Consider the following 20,471-nt stretch of genomic DNA (forward strand, 5'->3'; position numbering starts at 1 on the left):
ATTAAAAAAAAAAAAAAAAAAAAAAATCAGTATTCCAGCCCTCCCTCCCAGGATCCGCCCAGACCAGATAACCCTTTCCAAACTCGAGTTGTGACCGTCAGCGCCCCGCGCCGCGCTCCCCTCGGTGCCGGCTGCGGTTCCTTTAGCATTTTCCCTCTTCCTCCTCCCCCTTCTCAGGGTCCCTCTCCCAATCTCGTTTCCCCTCCCCCTCTTCCTCTCGCTCGCTTTTTTTTTTTCTCCGAAACCCACTCTAATTGAGGCTCTGGGATTCCTCACGTGAGACGTTGATTTGTAGTTTGAACACGTGGCTCATTCAAAAAGCCGGACACTCGGAGCGGATTTTTTCCGCCTCCTGCGCCTTCATCCCTCCTCCTCCTCCTCTCCCCTCCCTCCTGCCAGTCACCCTTCTGGGTTTTTTATGGGGAGGCGGCGCCTGCCTCACGTAGTGTGATATTTTCACAGTCCGCTGGCCGAAGCCAAAGGGGTTGGGGAGGAAGAGACAAAAAGTAGTTTTTTCCCCTCCTCCTCCTCCTTTCTCTTGCTAATCCCGCCTCCTTCTCAGACTTAGGAAGACTGGTGGATGCGTTTGGGTTGTAGCTAGGCTTTTTCTTTTCTTTCTCTTTTAAAACATATCTAGACAAGGAAAAACAAGCCTCGGATCTGATTTTTCGCTCCTCATTCTTGTGCTTGGTTCTTACTGTGTTTGTGTATTTTAAAGGCGAGAAGACGAGGGGAACAAAACCAGCTGGATCCATCCATCACCGTGGGTGGTTTTAATTTTTCGTTTTTCTCGTTAATTTTTTTTTAAACAACCACTCTTCACAATGAACAAACTGTATATCGGAAACCTCAGCGACAACGCCGCCCCCTCGGACCTAGAAAGTATCTTCAAGGACGCCAAGATCCCGGTGTCGGGACCCTTCCTGGTGAAGACTGGCTACGCGTTCGTGGACTGCCCGGACGAGAGCTGGGCCCTCAAGGCCATCGAGGCGCTTTCAGGTGGGCCCGGGCCTGGCCCCACCCGGGCTCTCGCCCCAGCCCTGCACCGCCCGCCCAGACCCACCGGGGTGGCTCCGCGGGCCCCAGGCCCGGCGCGCTGGGGGAGCGGGGGTGAGGCCTCAGCGCCCACACCCACGCGCGTGGGGGCCGGGGCTCTCCTCAGCTTCGGCTCCCACTCCAGCCCGCGGCTCTGCTTCCCCGGCCGGGGTTTGTTGGGTGAGGGCGGACGCGCTGTCAAGAAAGCCCCGGCGCTGGCTAAGGGGGGCGCGGGGCTGGGGGAGGCGCGCTCCCCCGGCGCCCCGCCCGGGCCCAGGCGCGTGCTCCAGGCCCCGGCACGCTGGGCCTCGGGGGCCGAGCTAGAATGCCCGCCTGTGTCTCATTCCTTCCTGCTTTCCTCGGTCGTTATTTACGGCGCTGTCTGTGCTGCGCCCCGAAACCCCGGCCGTGGAGAACGGAAAGTGGCCTCAACCTTGCTGCCGAGTGAGACCGCGGGGCTGGTGCCTCGCACAGGCGGCCCCGCGCTTCCTCCCCACCCTGCGGGAGGAGAGAGTGTGCCCGGTTTCCCCGTTCCACCTCCCCCGGTCCGACGAGCGATAGGGGCAGGTGGGCGGGGGCGGCTGGTCGCCTGGAAGGGAGTCGCCGCCACGCACCGGGCCGCCCGCCGCTCTCCGGGCCCTGGCGCGGGGCTGCGGCCTCCGGGTATGGCTCCGCCAGGGCGAGGGACGGTGCCGGGCGGGGCGGGACGCCCGGGGGAAGGCTGCGCTGGGGTCCCCATGGGAGCCCCGTGCTTTTCGGCTTCCCTTTTAATCAACTCAGACGTGGTGCGGGCGCCTCGCAGTCCTTCGCTCTTGGTTCAGCCTGAGCCGAGCTGCGCCTCTGCCAGTTCTCCCGTTCTGGCTCTCCCCTGCCGTCCCCGACCCTTTCCCGCCACTCCTTGTCCTCCCCAAGCCCACTGCTGAGTGTTCCCGGCGGGTTGGGCTGAAGCAGAGGGCAGAGCCAGGGCGCCCCCTCCTGAAGAAAGCCAGGGGAGCCCCCTGCCCCGAGTCTGTCCTGTGGAGCGTCTCCAGGGCGGTGAGAGGATGGGCCGTGTCCCTCTTGCGGGCTTCGTGTTGGTGGCCCCCAGGGGTGGGTGGGGGAGGCTTTGGGGACTGGACTGATACCCAAGTAGTGGGCCCGTCAGCGGACCCTGCTCCTCAACCATCTGCGAGTTAAATGCCCACGCCGCCCGAGGGGGTCGGCTTCTCCCTCCGTCTGGAGCCGCGTCCGGGTCTCGGGGACCCTTCGGGGGCCTCAGGAGGCCATTTGTGTCGCCAGTTGGGCTGTGCGGGTCTTTCGGGCAGGGAGAGCCGCTGAACTCGGCCGACCGTCTCTCACTTCTTGTGTGTCCGCAGGTAAAATAGAACTGCACGGGAAACCCATAGAAGTTGAGCACTCGGTCCCAAAAAGGCAAAGGTGAGCTGCTGCTTCTGTTTCCCCCGATTCTGTTCTCACTCCGTTATTGGGTGGAGAGACTCAGCTGAGAACTTCTTGTCCTTTGGTGCTTACCCGGCTGCGGTGTGGCGTGGTGTTCTGGTCTTTTCCCCTTGCTTTTAAGTTTATGGTGGGGGTGTGTGTGTGTGTTGATGATGCTGGGTAGGAATTGAAAGCTTGTCTGTGGCCTCTGCCGCGGGATTATGGTTATTGGTTACAAAATCTCTCGGAAGCTCACAGCTGAATGTCCTCGGTCAGAGCGGGTCTAATTGCTCCTACGGGAAATGGGTCGAAACAAGCAGTTTCGGGGGGTACTCTGCAGGACTTGGGAAGCAGCGGATGATTCCCCTACCCCTCCAGGAGCAAGAAAGGCGAAACCAGCTGCGGAAACGCGGGGGGCGCGCCTTTCTGTCCGGATTTGGGAGGCCGTGGGCGCGGCCGACTGGAGAGGAATTTGCCTCTGCCCTGTGAGCTCGCCAGGGGTATTGGAACGCGTGCGTAAACGCCGGGGCCTCTCCGGCCCAGAAGTGCCTTTGAGTCATTCCAAAGTTCTACAGGTTCTTGCAGTCAGCACCTTTGTCTCCCCGCTTTCCACCCCACTTCTCCTGGGTACATTTTTGCTTACAACCACCAAATGATGAAGACAGGAAGATTTTGTGCCACTTAAGGAGGGGGATTTCTCGTCTCCGAGATCATGTGTGTAGTATGTCCCTTTACAGAATGTTTGCAGATTGTTTTAGCCTCTGAAGCATTTTGGAGACATGGCTGTTTCCCTTTTTCTTTTTCTTATGAAGCCTTTTGGAGCAGTGGAGACTCCTTTCCTTTCGCTAGAGCCGGCCAGATTCCGGCTCTATTTTTTTGTTTTGTTTTATTTTTTAAAACCTTCAGCCAACTCACACCATAGGTTCCGGCTCTAACTCCAGTTGGAAAGGCACTGCTGCCTCCCAGTCGCACCGGGGTGGGCCTCTAAGCCTTTCTGGGTTTTGCAAGATGGGGTTAGGGTTTCTGCCTGCCCCTCTCCCATCCCCCCAACTCCCAACCTGAGCCAAACAATAAGCTGAAAGTTAATTTAAATCAGGACTGCGTGTATCTGGTTAGATAGTGGTGAGAGTGTGTGTGTGCTGGAGAGCAGGAGAGTTTGCTATGCATTTCACTGGTGCTGTGCAGAAATAGATGGCTACAAAACATGTCATCTATATGCCTGTGTAGATTCCAGCTGTCTTCCCAGGCAAAGCATTTTCACAAATCTTGTTTTTAAGGATGAGTTGGTTTGGATTTTTCTTGTTCTCATGCTTAAATTTCACTAAGATAATTGAAAGGGATTTGAGTGACTGGATAGATTGTTCTAATTGGGAACTTTGGTAGGGGTCACATTACTTTCATATAAATTGAGCTTGGTTTAACAAGAATTGAAAATCGAGGGAGAAGTTATATTCCCCTAAAAAGAAGCTTAAAGCCATAGCCTGAATTAGTTAGGAAAAAAACATAAGCACATTTTGCGAATTCTAGTTGTTATTATGTTTGGTCAGTGTGTCTTAATTTTGTTAAAATGTTGAATAAATAAGCAAATGGTTGTGCCTCAAGTACTGGCATTTTAACTTTTGGGAGTTTCTAAATTTAAAAATTAAATGTTTTGGATTTTTACAATTCATTAAGCTACATGTAAATACAGATGACTGTGCCTTCCCCTGCTGCTTTTCTTTTGCTAACTGATGGGAATTTCTCCCCAGGTGTAGGGGATTAATTTAAAAACATTACCTGGTAACAACGGCCTGTTTTATTCCTAAAGGCTTTTGCTTAGTCCAAAAGCATATATATACTTAGTTACTTGTTACTTTATAATAAACAGGAGTTCCTCTTTAGGAAAGCACATAAGGTAAGGTGTCACCAGTGACAGCAAGTATTTAGCAATGTATCTTCCGTTTATTAATAATGTAGATTACATTTTTAAGTTCATTTTTCACTAGCATTAAAATGCTCAGGATTTTAAGTGATACAGTACTATCTTACTAACGAAGTAAACAGGGATGAGAACACTGGAGATTTCTTTTACTGATAGAACAGTCATGTTCCTTGCTTGTGTTGAAATGTCTTAAAAGTAGAGCCTTTGGCCGGGCGTGGTGGCTCCTGCCTGTAATCTCAGCACTTTGGGAGGCCAAGGTGGGTGGATTGCCTGAGGTCAGGAGTTCGAGACCAGCCTGGTCAACATGGTGAAATCCTGTCTCTACTAAAAATACAAAAATTAGCCGGGCGTGTTAGGGGGTGCCTATAATCCCACCCAGCTACTCAGGAGGCTGAGGCAGGAGAATTGCTTGAACCAGGGAGGTGGAGGTTGCAGTGAGCCATGGTGCCACTTCACTCCAGCCTGAGCAAGAGTGAAACTCCACCTCAAAAACAAAAACAAAACTTTTTTCCTCTGCCCCTGGAAATCTATGTTACAATTATTTTAACTGACCCTTGGAGCTGTGATGCAGTTTCTCATATCTGGACTATTCCACCATTTTCAGAGGCTTTGGAAGCAGACAGAGAAGGCATCAGGGTGACAACATGCCCAGCACCTAAGGGAAGGTCAAGAGGTTGTACTGACTGATGGGGGTTGCTCTGATAGTTGAATGCCACAAACCAATCCTTGCCAAGCCTGCTGGACTTGAGGGTGGAGTTCTTTCTGCTTAGCAGTCATTTCATTCCATCCCATCATCATGTGGGCATCTGAGGCAGGCACACCCACATGTGCACCAGTGACCTTTATACTTGATATACAAGGCATGTCAGGAACCTGGTGCTGGAGAATGCACGCTGAGATGGATGAATGGGCTTGCGCTGACTAAATAGGGGAGCAGGCCCAGGAGGTGATTGGAGGCTTGGCAGGCTGGGTTAGCTTTGACTTCCAATGGAGCTGGGCGGGGGGACCCTTTCAGGAAGGAGTAAGGTTGAATTTGGTTCAGACCACGCTTAGCTCCCAATTACTGAGGTCTCAAGGGAATGTGGAAGGAATGTGGCTTTTCTGCATTCAGATACCCCTCAGTTGGGGAAGATTATAGCAGTTACTTTACAGACATTGAAGTCTCCTGCATCTGGACTAAAGAGAAGATTGCACTGGATATCTGTGATAGTGTTGCACTTTCTATTCTAAATGTAAAAGCTATAGAACATGAAGACTTCGACTCCGAAGTATAGGCTCAACTTTTTTCCCTCCACTTTGGAGGTAAGGGTGGGTATGGAAAATAGTTGGTACTTGGAAATGTTGTATCTGAGTTTGGTTGGAAGAGCTGCTGGTATCCTGTGGGGCCTTGTTTGTGCCCCTATGTGATTATGTAAATAGCACTGATGTCCTTTTTTGTTATGTTGTGGGCTGTTGGGCATGGGAGAGGGAAGAGGAAAATTGCTGACACTGGAGAACTGAGGGGATGGTGGTTTTAGTTCAATTTCCTTGACTTTTTTAAATTATAAAAATAATTTTTCATAAGTTCAGTTTTTCAGAACCTAACCTTTTTGTTGCTGCTTCCTATGTGATGAAGAACCTAAGCATATTTTTATGAAACTTCCTCACGATTTAGCTGTTGGCATTGTTTAGGATTATGTGTAGCAACAAATACATTTGAAGAAAGGAGGAAAAAAATAGGATATTATAGTTAATATTTTTCTAGGCAGGATCCTTTATTTTTTTCTTCCTTTTAGGGTAGGATTTTTTTCCCCCCTCAGAGTCTCGCTCTGTTGCCCAGGCTGGAGTGCAGTGGCATGATCTCAGCTCACTGCAACCTCTGCCTCCCAGGTTCAAGTGATCCTCCTGCCTCAGCCCTGCTAGTAGTTGGGATTACAGGCACGCGCCTTCATGCCGGGCTAACTTAGGGTAAGATCTTTTAAAACGGACTATGGTGCCTAAGCTCAAACGTTCTTTTTTGTTTACTTAAAAAAAAAAAACAGTGATAGTTGCCCAACACTATGAATGTATTTAACACCATTTAATTGTACTCTTAAAAGTGATTAAGATGGTAAATTTTATGTGTTTTTACCACAGTAAAATTGGGGGAAAATGCAAAAAAGAAAGTGAAGAACTTATTTCCATATTAGTCTCCTGTTTAACATGTAAATTGGGTAGAACTTATAAAAGTCATTGGGGTTTTAAATGTATCTTACTTTAAGTGGCTATTTAAAAGCTAGTGTTGCATTTTAATAGGTGTTAAGGATAGAATAGGCTAGTGTCAGGACCAGCAACGTGCCCATTAGCCAGGGCACATGACCCTTCTATGCTGCCTCCGACTTCAAAGTCCTAGGACAATAAAAGCTGTTTTTAATATAGAACATCTAAACACAGGTATGAATATCAGTGGTACTCCTTCCTTATCAGTGTGTGGCTCAGGTGAATCGTGTGATTCGGGAAAGTTTCTCACACATGCAGAGACTTGAGGTTCTGAATGTTAGGAAGCTTTCTTGGCTGGTTAAATGATTATAAACTGGGTTATCTTTAGAGTGCTCAGTTTAAGATCAGTGTGGGATTGCCTAAGTGGTTGTAGCTGAAAAGATTTTTTTCCTGATTTCATATTTTCTCAAAACAAATTGAGAGAGTTTGAAAGATTTCTTACTTTGGTTTTGATAAGAGTTTTTAAAAAAATTAGATGCATGTTGATGAGTAGCTTCTACTGTGTGGCTGTCCGCAGTAACCCTGAGGAAGATGTTATGGAAACATGACATGTGCCTGGAGCCAGTGGAAATTGAGAATCTTGGCTTCTGTTTCTGGCTTTCCCTTTGATTTGTGTGATCAGTTACATTCTCTGTTCAGGCCAGATGCCATTATGATAAACTACAAGGGGCATATAGTATTTTGTTCTGAGGTTTTGCCATTGTGCTCAAAATAAATAGGTTATCAGCTAAGGCTTAAAAATATCTTTTGGAATTAGAGAGATCTGGGGTTTTTCCTGTAAGGAGCTTGACTTAAAATTTTTTTTCTGTAGCTCTGTTGTTTTTGCCTGTGTACCTCTTTCATGCAGTCAGCAAGGGGGAAATGATCTTTGCCATGCTTTGAAACTCCTATGAGCGACACCAGTTTAGTTAATGTGTGGTTATAGGATTGGGATTTTGTGTTAAAGTGAAGCTGTCGAACTACCTTCATGTATTTGAAGTGACTCCATTATAATTGTTTTTAGCAGCATCCAGGCAGCAACTTTTCTAGCAATAACTAATTTTTGGAAGGTGTGAGTTAGCCATTCAGTAACTCTGGCGGTTGGTTTGGTCTGGGAGGAAGGAGAGGCGGAAAGACGAGATGGTTAGCTGTGCTATTCTTAGCTGAGTTTCCTTTATTGACTGTTGCCTCTGATTCAGGCTTCCAGAGTCATAAGACAGGAGGTGGCAGTGTGGTAGCAATGACCAAGGGGTAGGATTGGTATTCTTAGTTAAGATCTCAGCCCCATAATTCTGATGTTACAAATTGGCTTGGACTGCGAGGATTTTGCTTGAAGGCTGGTGGCAAGCATCCGTAGTTTTGAGTGTTCCATTAAAATTAAGGGTGTAATTTATCATGGTCTGAAATTGCTGTTTGGCAAGTATTCAGTATTGGTAAATAAACACAGTTATAAATATTGACATATTATGTGAACTTTATTGCCCTGAAGGGGAATACATAGTACGTAAATTATAGATATTTTAGAGAATTATCCTGAGACCACTTAACTTGATTAGGAAATAGTTTAAAGTTATTGTAGAAATATTCTTGGGCCAGGTGCGGTGGCTCACGCCTGTAATCCCAGCACTTTGAAAGGCCGAGGCGGGCGGATCACGAGGTCAGGAGATCCAGACCATCCTGACTAACATGGTGAAACCCCGTCTCTACTAAAACTACAAAAAATTTGCCAGGTGTGGTGGCGGGCGCCTGTAGTTCCAGCTACTCGGGAGGCTGAGGCACGAGAATGGCTTGAACCCGGGAGGTGGAGCTTGCAGTGAGCCAAGATCGCGCCACTGCACTCCAGCCTGGGTGACAGAGGGAGACTCTCTCTCTCAAAAAAAAAAAAAAAAGAAATATTCTTAGAGGAATCTATTGAACTATAAGCTGAAAGGAGCCTAAGTCTTTAGAATGTCTGGCATTATTGCATTATCATTAGTTGTTTAGGAAGCTGATTCTCTTGTGGTCATGGTATATCAGTTATCTGTTGCTGCGTAAACAAACCACCCCAAAACTTAGTGGCTCAGAACAATTTATTCTTTCTCATTCTGTGGCTGTTAGGTGGTGGTTTCTGATCCACATGTATCACTCAGGTCCCTTACTAAACTGGGGTAAAAGGACCAGGGAAGCTCTGCTGATGTAACTGGCCATCCTTGTAACCTTTCTCCAAATGGTATCTTATTGTTCAGAAGAAGCTGGAGTTTTTTTTTTCCTGGCACAGTTGACTAATTTTACCCTAAGTGAAAATGGAAACTGCTAGTCTTCTTAAAGGCTGGGCTCAGAATTGGCACATTACTTCTGTCCCATTCTATTGATTAAGGCAAGTCATCAGGCCAGCTCAGATTCAGGGGAGATGTGGAAATAAACTCCATCTTTAGTTGGTAGAGTGGCATGCATGTACCAAGAGGGAGGAATTGATGGTGGCTATCTTTGTATGTCATCTTCCACAAGTTGAAGGAAGTGTGGTTTCAAAATGCTTGGAACAGAAAATACCTGAAAATTGCATTTAGCACTGTTGTAATATTCTGGCAGGCGATGATGTTATTAGCTTTGGAGGTAATGAGTAGTAGCTATGCTCTGTGTAGCCATAAGGAACAGCCAACAGGATTTGCTGATGGATTAGCTGAGGTGTATGAGAAACGTGAAGAATGACAAGATTTTTTTTGGCCAGAGCAACTGGGTGGAAGATGGTGCCATTTACCAAAATGGAGAATATTGGGAGAGGAGCAGATTCTTGGGTAGAAAACAGGAACTTTGGTTTTGATATGGTGTTTCTAATACTAGAAATTTAAGTGAAGAAGGTTAGTAGGCAGATATATCAATTTGGAGCACGGGGGGAGATAGGACATAGAAGTGACATTTGGGGACTTCATTAGCTTGTGGCATTTGAAACCATGGAATTGGACACGATCATCAAGGGACTGAGCCTATGGCTCTAGGATGAAGGAGAGACCAGCAAAGGAGGGTGAGGAAGGACAGTTGAGCAGAAGAAAGCAAGCAGGGCAAACTGTTTCTAGAAGATAAATGAAGAAAGCCTGTGGAGAAGGAGGGTGTAATCAGCTGTGTAGAATACCACTGAGAGTGATGTAGATGGATGAATAAGTGAGTGGGGGTGGTGGTAAATCTCGGCCTTCTGGCTCTGCTGTAAATAGAAGGAGAAAGATTACAAATTTTGGAGCAACCTAGGATATAACCTTTCTTTCAGAATTCATTTATTCAATTTTTGTTCATTAGTTTTTTTATTTATTTATTTTCTTGAGACAGAGTCTTGCTCTGTTGCCAGGCTGGAGTGCAGTGGTGTGATCTTGGCTCACTCCCCCTCCTGGGTTCAAGAGATTCTCCTGCTGCAGCCTCCCGAGTAGCTGGGACTACAGGTGTGTGCCACCATGCCCAGTTGATTTTTGTAGTTTTTAGTGGAGACGGGTTTTACCACGTTGGCCAGAATGGTCTTGAACCCCTGACCTCAGGTGATCTGCCTGTCTCGGCCTCCCAAAGTGCTGGCATTACAGGCGTGAGCCAGCGTACCTGGCATTTTCTTAGTTTCTAGAAATATCTGAGTATTTATGTATCTGTTAGAGATGTAAGAATCTCCTTGGTAGATCCTCTGACTCAATGGACAAGGCTTGTTTGTGACAAATGACAATTGATCTATTCTTTTTTTTTTGAGATGGAGTTTCACTCTTGTCGCCCAGGCTGGAGTGCAATGGCGATCTTGGCTCACTTGCAGCCTCTGCCTCCTGAATTCGATTCTCCTGCCTCAGCCTCCTGAGTAGCTGGGATTACAGACACCCGCCACTACACCTGGCTGATTTTTTTTGCATATTTAGTAGAGACAGTGTTTCACCATGTTAGCCAGGTTGGTCTCGAACTCGTGACCTAAGGTAATCTGCTCACCTCAGCCTCCCAAAGTGCTGGGATTACAGATGTGAGCCACCGCCCCTGGCCAGTTGATCTACTCTTGTACTTTTTAACATTTCTGGTGAGTGTGAGCTCACTTTTTTTTTTTTTTTTGAGACAGGGTCTTGCTCTGTTGCCCAGGCTGGAGTACAGTGATCACAGGTGTAGACTACAGGCACCTATAGGCACATGCCACCTCGCCTGGCTAATTTTTAAAAAAAATTTTTAGTATAGACGAGGTCTTGCTGTGTTACTCAGGTTAGTCTTGAACTCCTTGGCTCAAGCAGTCCTCCCACTTCGGCCTCCCAAAGTGCTGAGATTACAGATGTGAACCACTGTGCCTGGCCTTCACTTTCTTACAAAGTCATCCTGCTTTCTTATTAACATAACATTGGGGAAATTGTCTGAACCTATCTTAGGTTCCAAAAGAGTGTAGACCAAGTCCAGTTCTTCTTCTTCTTCTTTTTTTTTTTTTTTTTTTTTTGAGTCAGAGTCTTTTTTTGTTGCTCAGGCTGAAGTACAATGGTACGATGTCAGCTCACTGCAACCTCCTCCTCCCAGGTTCAAGTGATTCTCCTGCCTCAGCCTCCTGAGTAGCTGGGATTACAGGCGCACACTACCACACCCGGCTAATTTTTTTATTTTTAGTAAAGATGGGGTTTCACCATGTTGGCCAGGCTGGTCTCAAACTCCTGACCTTGTGATTTGCCTGCCTCGGCCTCCCACAGTGCTGGAATTACAGGCGTGAGTCTCTGCACCCAGCCCCAAGTCCAGTTCTTCTATATGGTGGACTAAATGCGTGATTTGACAAGCAGAGGTTGAAACTCTTGGCCAAAACGTTTATGGGTATGAGCCAGGTTTAAAATACCTTTATCATGATTATTTTAGGACACTAGCATAAATTAAGTATTCCTTCCATTTTGTTCATAAAACTTTTGCTAAAAGAAATACTGGAAATCTTTTGGGAGGAACTAAATTCCTTCATTTTTACACTAAAAAAAAAGTGGTCGTAGGCAAAGTAGCATGCTTCCCCAATTATGAATCCTGTCTTGTGACCAAAACCATTAATCAAAAATTGGGTGATATGTTAGATCAGTTGATTTTGAGATAGGTGACTTGTTCTGAATAACTCCTTTCGAGACTTTCCTGCTGGCTATGCAAGTCTTTTGATCAATAGAGTACTACTTCCAGGATGTATTTAAATATTATAAGAAAGGAAAACTTATAAAAATGAAATAGCACAATAGATGCTTTACCAAGGATTCTCCATAGAACCCTGGGAGAATCTACCTGCCCGAGGCCCTCCAGATAATCACGGGAGCCCATTACCAGGTGCTACAACTCTGCCTGACTTCATCCCTCCCATTTAAGTTGTCCACATACTCAAAGTAGCTTGCACAGGAGCCCAATCGTGTTTGCAGTGGCAAGTCAGAGCAGAGATGTCCTATTTCTTGCCTTCTCTAAGTACGGAAATCTCTTTTGGCTTTTTTGAAGGGTTGATTTATCTTCTTTCTTTAGGAAAAAGACTAGTATACAGGTAGTCTGCTCTCTGGGGCTTATTATAGAATAAAAACATTTGGATATCCTGTTTTAAGACAGAAAAATGAGACTTTTTTTGTTTCAATGTGTTTTTTAGTAGCTTCATCATAATGTAAGCGGATTGCAGAGAAGTTGAAGAGGGACCTAAGGATAGGAGGTTAGGACAGAGGGCATAGAGAGGTAGATGTCACGGCTTTGTCTCAGGAGGCTGATTGTGGTTCCTGGGGATGTGTACTTAGATTGCAAGAGGTAGAGGTATCTGGAGTGGAGTCCACGGTGTCTGTCTGTCTCAGCTTGTTATCAAATTTGGTATGACCCTGACTTGCAGAAAAAAATGTCTTGAATGTAAGATACTGCTGAGGATCAGGAGAGTAGGAGGAGAAACTGTGCTGAAACCTCGCGATGAGGAGACTGGGTGCTTGCCATATGTGTCCTTGTTGAACCAAGGGAAAAGCCAGGAGGATGTGGGATATGAGGTCTGGATCTGGGCTTGTTTTGTGGGATGTGAGGTCTAGATCTGGGCTTGATTTCCAGCTCCACTTACTAAATGTATGATGTAGTTTGAGGATGAGGAATTTGAGGTCTTGGGAGGTTAGAATGGAAGTGATGCTTCATAGGATCCTGTCGGACAATGTGTGTAAAGGATGAATACAGCGTCACCCAGTAGTCATTCCAATGGAAGCCGCTGTATTTTTCTCCTTGAGATTCAGATGGGGAAGCTGGATGGATGTAGATTAGATTTGTTGGTGATAACAGAAACATGGAAGATCTTTGTTCTCTCTTGGGATGTGGACTCAAGTAATAATCTGTGGGTGGTGTGTTTTTAATTTACAATGAGCATGTATTACCTTTTTTGTTCAGATACAACATAGATACAACAGACTGTATAAATATTAAACAGATTGATAATTTTTATATATGTGCACATTCAGATTAATTCAAAAATACATAAAATGTAAAAAATGTTTTTCAGTCCTCACTCTCTCTAGTAGTTCCCAGGGCTTACTTACCACTGGTTGTATATTTTCTAGAAGCTCTATGCACGTGTCCACAAACATCTTTGAATATAATAATGAAATCATACTGTTTATAATTTTTGCTTTTACTAAATAATGTATCCTGAAGAATCTTCAATGTAGGTACAAATAGTTCTCTTTTTTAACCAACAGATGCATTGTTCAACATAGGTGTGCAATAATTTAGCCATCCTTTTCATAGTAACTTTATTCAAGTGTACTTACGTGTATGCCATCAGACTTCTGGTTGAGAAGTTTGTACTTTTTTTTTTTTTTTTTTGAGACAGAGTCTTGGTCTCGCCCAGGCTGGAGTGCAGTGGTGTGATCTCTGTTCACTGAAATCTCCGCCTGCTGGGTTCAAGGGATTCTCATGCTTCAGCCTCCTGAGCAGCTGGGATTACAGGTGTGTGCCACCACGCCCGGCTAATTTTTATATTTTTTGGTAGAGATGGAGTTTTGCCATGTTGGCCAGGCTGGTCTCGAACTGCTGACCTCAAGTGATCCTCCTGCCTTAGCCTCCCAAAGTGTTAAGATTACCTGAGTGAGCCACCATGCCCAGCCCCTGGTTGAGAATTTTTATAACATAAATTCTTAAACTAGGAATTGTTATGTCAAAATATGTGGACATTTAAATTTGAAAGCACTCTGCAAAACCTAAAACTAAATTTCGGTTTTGTTTTTTTTCTTTTCTTTTTTTCTTTTTTTTTTTTTTTTTTTTGAGACGAATCTTGCTTTGTCCCCTGGGCTGGAGTGCAGTGGTGTGATCTTGGCTCACTGCAACCTCTGCCTCCCGGGTTCAAGGGATTCTCCTGCCTCAGCCTCCCAAGTAACTGCGACTACAGGCATGTGCCACTACACCCAGCTAATTTTTGTATTTTTAGTAGAGATGGGGTTTCACCATGTTGGTTGGCCAGGATGGTCTCGATCTTTTGACCTCATGATCTCCCCGCCTTAGCCTCCCAAAGTGCTGGGATTAAGGGCGTGATCCACTGTGCCTGGCCCCAGAACTAAATTTCTTATGTTGACATGATTAGTTGTAATTTTGACAACAAAGTGCTTCTTTCAATGAAGTGTGCAGTGAGACCATTTGATTAAGAACTGTCTCATCAAACATGGAGGACTATATAATTGTAGGAACACACTCTTCTATCATAGATGTGCTAACTCTGAGAAGTCTGCCCATTTCATTTGTGCCCCTTGTATACAAAAATTAAGTAAAAAGCTGTAAAGATGAAATTCTGATACCTTATAGCTAAGATGTCTAGGACTCATGCTCTCCCATACTTAGCACCTTAAATTTTGCATCCTACCTCAGAAACTAACAGTAGTTTCTTGCGGAGGAAACTTCAAGAAGGTCCACATTTTGAGGTGGAATTTGATTAAGAATTAGTTTCCAAAAGAAGGTGCTACACAGCTTTTGGTCCTAGCAGGGCAGATAATGAAAGAATCTAGTTAAGAGAACCTGTGGTAATAGTGGTTAAAAAACAACAACAAAAAAGCTGGTTGAAAAGTGAGCTCTCCCCAGATGTGGTTTTTTTTTTCCTAAGTGCAGTTGAAATTTTTAGTTTCTATATTTTTTGTGTGCTAGTTTACCTATTTTTGCATTTTTTCAGTTTCAGAAATGACTTAATTCCTTACGTAAATTTTTAGTTTCACAAGCATAGATTAAGTGCCTGTGCTCATAGTTGATTCTATGCTAGGTTTCAGGGGCTAGAAAGAAGAGTAAGACCCTGTGGGGCACAGTGGCTCACACCTCTAATCCAGCATTTTGGGAGGCTGAGGCGGGTGGATCATGAGGTCAGGAGATCAAGACCATCCTGGCTAATACAGTGAAACCCTGTCTCTACTAAAAATACAAAAAATTAGCTGGGCGTTGTGGCAGGCGCCTGTAGTCCCAGCTACTCAGGAGGTTGAGGCAGGAGAATGGCTCGAATCCGGGAGGTGGAGCTTGCAGTGAACTGAGATTGTGTCACTGCACTCCAGCCTGGGCAACAGAGGGAGCCGTCTCAAAAAAAAAAAGAGTAAGACCCTTGTCCTGCAGAAAGACATGGATGGAGTACAGTGGCTTTCACTTTGTTCTGTCTGAGTTCCTGGGTGACATTCTTTTTATTTTTCAACAGTAATTGGTGGCTTACTGTGGCAGTGATCCTAAAGGTGGGTTAAAATCCCTGCAATAAAGAGAAGTTGTGAATGTTCTAAGTAGGGTATATGTGAGATGCCCCAGAAACATATGAGGCGGGGGCATTATTAGGCTTAGCCTGTTACCAATGAGGAATACATTCAGAGAGGGATGTGGAAATAGGCAGAGGCTAATAACCATGTGCACCTAAGAGGGAAGAGGCAGAAGGGACAGCAGGAGCCACGTCATGTAAGTGTGAAACATCCTGGGGTGTGTGTGGGAACTACAAGCTGTTTGAGATTAAAGAGGCTGGAGTGTGAGGCAGGTTAGTGATTGAGGCTGAGCGAAGAGGGCAGCTACAGCAGCCTGTGTGCATGATGGAGTGACTGCATTATTCTCATTCTTGATGTGTTTGACTTTAGGAGCTAAGTTTTTTTTTTTTTTTTTTGAGACAGAGTCTCGCTCTGTCACCCAGACTGGAGTGCAGTGGTGAGATCTCGGCTCACTGCAAGCTCCGCCTCCCGGGTTTATGCCATTCTCCTGCCTCCCGGGTAGCTGGGACTAAAGGTGCTCGCCACCTCACCCGGCTAGTTGTTTTTTTTTTTCTTTCTTTCTTTCTTTTTTTTTTTTTTTTTTTTGTATTTTTTAGTGGAGACGGGGTTTCACCATGTTAGCCAGAATGGTAAGTAGTTTAGTTCATGCCATTTAGCAAATGCTGATTTGGGATATCATGGAAGACTGATGCCTAGGTTAATTTTGGAAAACGCTCACCAGACATCCCATTGAACTTTTTTTTTTGCCTCTTCAGTACTTCATAAGCATGGGACTGGCTATGCTCCCAAAACATTTCATGGAGTTCACACCTGTTCTTAGGGTATCCTCTGACAGGGTAATTAAGGCAAATTGTGATACAGGACTAGGAATCTTATAATAAGGTTGACTGAGCCCATGTTATTATTATTATTTTTTTTTTTTGAGAGGGAGTCTCGCTCTGTCGCCCAGGCTGGAGTGCAGTGGCGCGATCTCGGCTCACTGCAAGCTCCGCCTCCCGGGTTCACGCCATTCTCCTGCCTCAGCCTCCCGAGTAGCTGGAACTACAGGCGCCCGCCACCACGCCCGGCTAATTTTTTGTATTTTTAGTAGAGACGGGGTTTCACCATGTTAGTCAGGATGGTCTGGATCTCCTGACCTCGTGATCCGCCCGCCCCGGCCTCCCAAAGTGCTGGGATTTCAGGCGTGAGCCACCGCGCCTGGCCCATGTTATTTTTTTAAGGTTAGCTGTGGCGAGACAGTCATCAGTGGTGCTGGTTAAAGCTCCTAGTATTATATGATTTTTGTTAAAGACATTCCAAGTGATGTAATGAACTTTTGGAGAAAAATGTGATAGACGCTTCTGTGTGCGCGTACTACTACCTAAACTTGGGGACAACAGTACAGCACAGTGGTGGGGGGGCCAGTGGCATCTTGCTTGGAGCTACACAGGCCTCAGCAGGAACCTTTGCTTAGCCCTGTGATCTTGTGCAAACTGATTAAACTCTGAGATTTCTGTTTTTAAAATCTGTAAGTGAGGATAGTAAAACCTAGTGGAGAGGGTTATTGGGTATTAAATGATAATGTCTGTAAAGGACTTCTTGGATTATCTGATACTAAAGTCATATTATCTCAGTAATAAGTTTGTGTATTTACCATGTGGCAGTGGAAAATGGGGGATGGATGTGCCTGTTCCTGTATGACCCCATGGTTTATGGTTTATGTTTTGTATATACAGAGACATAGGAATGTTTCACATTTCTTTGTAAAATACGGGTTATGCACTGTGAATAAGTTAAGAATTGGTGTTTTATATCTAGGTGCATGGATCTTAGAATCCCTAAAATGTGTTTAGTTATGGGATTATCTTAAACAAGAGAGATCATGCTTAAGGGAAATAATAGACCAGGAGATGAATTCCTAATTCTAAACAGTTTAAAAATGGACAAAGGATGAGAAGTGGCAGTTCAGAAGGGGATAGCTGAAAAGTCAATCTGTGTACAAAAAGATACCCAATCTAGGCTGGGCATGGTGGTTCATGCCTGTAATCCCAGCACTTGGGGAGGCCGAGGTGGGTGAATTGCTTGAGCTCAGGAGTTTGAGACCAGCCTGGGCAACATGGTGAAACACTGTCCCTACAAAAAATACAAAAATTAGCCAGGCATGGTGGTGCGTGCCTGTAGTCCCAGCTCACTGGGGGGCTGAGGCGGGGGAATGGCTTGAGCCCAGGTTTGCACCACTGCACTCCAGGCTGGGCAATAGAGTGAGATCTTATTTCAAAAAGCAACAACAAAACAAACAAAACCCTAATCTAACTAGTTATTAGGGAAGTACCAACTATAATGACATTTTTTTGCCTATGAGGTTGGAGAAAAATGAATAAGATTGGCAGTATCTGGTGTTGGCAAGGTTGTGGAGGCATGGCCACTCATATAGCTAGAGAGTACATTGGCAAAGATTTCTTGGCACACTATTTGGCAGTATCTATTAGAACTTAAAATGAGAATACCTTTCAACTAAGTGTCATGGAAAACAACCCAGTCCTCATGGCTTTGTGTCATCTGTAAGCACAGTTTTAACCAGCAGTATTGTAAAAGAGCTCCATCCAAATTGCCAAGCAGGAATTGGTAAAAGTGGTCTCTAGTAGGTGGGAGTCCATAAAACACAGAATTCTTAGGTTATACTATATTACACGTCACATTTTAACAGGTATCGTACAGATAATCTGAAACTAACACTATTGTCTACTTTTCAAGCAAAAAAGATCTCTGGCTCTAATTTTACTGTTTGGGACATTTTGTAATTGCCTATCTTTGAGTTGTAGAAAGGAAATTTTTGTAAAGGAAGACAATACTAAGAGTCCTTCCTTTTTTCTTTTTGTTAAAAGTGCTTTAAGGCCAGGGTGCTTGGCTCATGCTTGTAATTCCAGCACTTTGGGAGACCATCCTGTGTAAGACAGCAAGAACCCATGTTTACTTATTTCTGTTTGTTTGTTTGAGACAGAGTCTTGCTCTGTCACCCAGGCTGAAGTGCAGTGGCATGATCTCGGCTCACTGCAACCTTCTGCTCACTGCAACCTCCGCCTTCCGGGTAAGGGATTCTTGTGCCTCAGCCTCCTGAGTAGCTGGGATTACAGGCCGGTACTACCATACCCAGCTAATTTTTGTATTTTTAGTAGAGACGGGGTTTCACCATGTTGACCAGGCTGGTCTTGAACTCCTGACCTCAAGTAATCTGCCCGCCTCAGCCTCCTAAAATGCTGGGTATACAGGCGTGAGCCATTGCGCCTGGTGAACCATGGTATTTTGTTTTAGATGTAGTCTAGCTCTGTCACCAGCCTGGAGTGCAGTTCCGTGATCTCGGCTCACTGCAACCTCTGCCTCTCAGGTTCAAGCGATTGTCCTGCCTCAGCCTCCGGAGTAGCTGGGACTACAGGCTTGTGCCACCATGCCTGGCTAATTTTTGTATTTTTGGTAGAGATGGGGTTTCACCATATTAACCAGGATGGTCTCAATCTCCTGACCTTGTTATCTACCCGCCTCAGCCTCTGAAAGTGCTGGGATTACAGGTGTGAGCCACTGCGCTCGCCCCCGCCCCCACTTTTTTTTTTTCTTTTTTTTTTTTTTTTTTTTGAGATGAGTCTCACACTGTTGCCTGGGCTGGAGTGCAATGGCATGATCTCAGCTCACTGCAACCTCCGCCTCCTGGGTTCAAGCAGTTCTCCCACCTCAGCCTCCCGAGTAGCTGGGATTACAGGTGCCTGCCACCACGCCCAGCTAATTTTTTGTATTTTTAATAGAGATGGAGTTTCACCATGTTGGCCAGGCTGGTCTTGAACTGCTGACATTGTGATTCACCCACCTTAGCCTCCTAAAGTGTTAGGGATTACAGGCGTGAGCCACCATGCCTGGCGGAACCCATGTTTAAAAGGAAAGAATAAGCACTTTAAAATAATGTTCAACTATTTGTAACTTTGAGGCATGTTTAATGCCTTTCTCCATAACAGCAATTTCACTTGTAGTATTCTGTTACAAAGACATACTTGGCAAAAAGACATAAGTGTTTTTTCCGTATTGTTTAATAGTTAAAAATAGGAAATAACCTAAATGGCCATCAAAAGAAAACATACCCTGTTCTGGCCTGGTATGGTGGCTCACGCCTATAATCCCAGCACTTGGGGAGGCTGAGACAGGTGGATCACGAGATCACAAGATGGAGACCATACTGGCTAACATGGTGAAACCCCATCTCCACTAAAAACAAAAAATTAGCTGGGTGTGGTGGTGGGCACCTGTAGTACCAGCTACTCGGGAGCAAGAGAATGGTGTGGACCCATTCTCTTGGAGAGTGGAGGTGGAGTTTGCAGTGAGCCGGTATCACGCCACTGTGCTCCAACCTTGGCGACAGTGTGAGACTCCGCCTCAAAAAACAAAACCCAAAAAAAAGGAAAAAAGAAAACATACCCTATTCTAACCATATATTCCCTTTTTTTTTTTTTCTTGCTCTGTCGCCCAGGCTGGAGTGCAGTGGTATAATCTTGGCTCACTGCAGCCTCTGCCTCCTGTGTTCAAGTGATTCTCCTGTCTTGGCCTCCTGAGTAACTGAGATTATAGGCACCTGCCAGCGTACCAGGCTAATTTTTGTATTTTTAGTAGGATGGGGTTTCACCATGTTGGCCAGCCTGGTCTCGAATTCCTGACCTCAAATGATCTGCCCACCTTGGCCTCCCAAAGTGTTGTTATTACTGGCATGAGCCACTGCACCCAGCCCTAACAATATATTCTGTGGCATATTTTGTAGCAGTTATAAGGAATGATAGAGGTTTGTTTTGTTTTGTTTTGTTTTGTTTTTGAGATGGAGGTTAGCTATTGTTGCTCAAGCTGGAGTTCAATGGTGCAATCTCGTCTCACTGCAGCCTCCACCTCCTGGGTTTAATCGATTCTTCTGCCTCAGCCTCCTGGAATGATAGAGGTTTTATAATAAACCCATTACATGTTAACATAAAATTTTCAATTAAAAAACTCTTTTTCTGAGACAGAGTCTTGCTCTGTTGCCCAGGCTGGAATGCAGTGATGCAATCTCAGCTCACTGCAGCCTCCGCCTTCTGGGTTCAAGTGATTCTCCTGCCTCAGCCTCCCGAGTAGCTGGGACTACAGGCGTGTGCCACCACACCTGACTAGTTTTTGTACCTTTAGTAGAGACCGGGTTTCACCATGTTGGCCAAACTGTTCTCAAACCCCTGACC

General features: G+C 45.4%; 1 protein-coding gene across 3 annotated transcripts in view; it reads left to right on the forward strand.

Moving 5' to 3' along the window:
• Positions 1-409: 409 nt before the first annotated feature.
• IGF2BP3 (insulin like growth factor 2 mRNA binding protein 3) overlaps positions 410-20,471 on the forward strand; it is a 156,262-nt gene continuing 136,200 nt past the window's right edge. For all 3 annotated transcript variants that reach the window (XM_025378424.1, XM_025378423.1, XM_025378426.1), the window contains exons 1-2: positions 410-999; positions 2,391-2,451. In XM_025378424.1, the coding sequence (XP_025234209.1) occupies positions 825-999; positions 2,391-2,451 (236 nt within the window). In that variant the 5' untranslated portion in view covers positions 410-824. The remainder of the gene's footprint in view (positions 1,000-2,390; positions 2,452-20,471) is intronic.

Source organism: Theropithecus gelada, chromosome 3 (assembly GCF_003255815.1).
Source record: "Theropithecus gelada isolate Dixy chromosome 3, Tgel_1.0, whole genome shotgun sequence".
NCBI classification, from domain to species: Eukaryota; Metazoa; Chordata; class Mammalia; order Primates; family Cercopithecidae; genus Theropithecus; species Theropithecus gelada.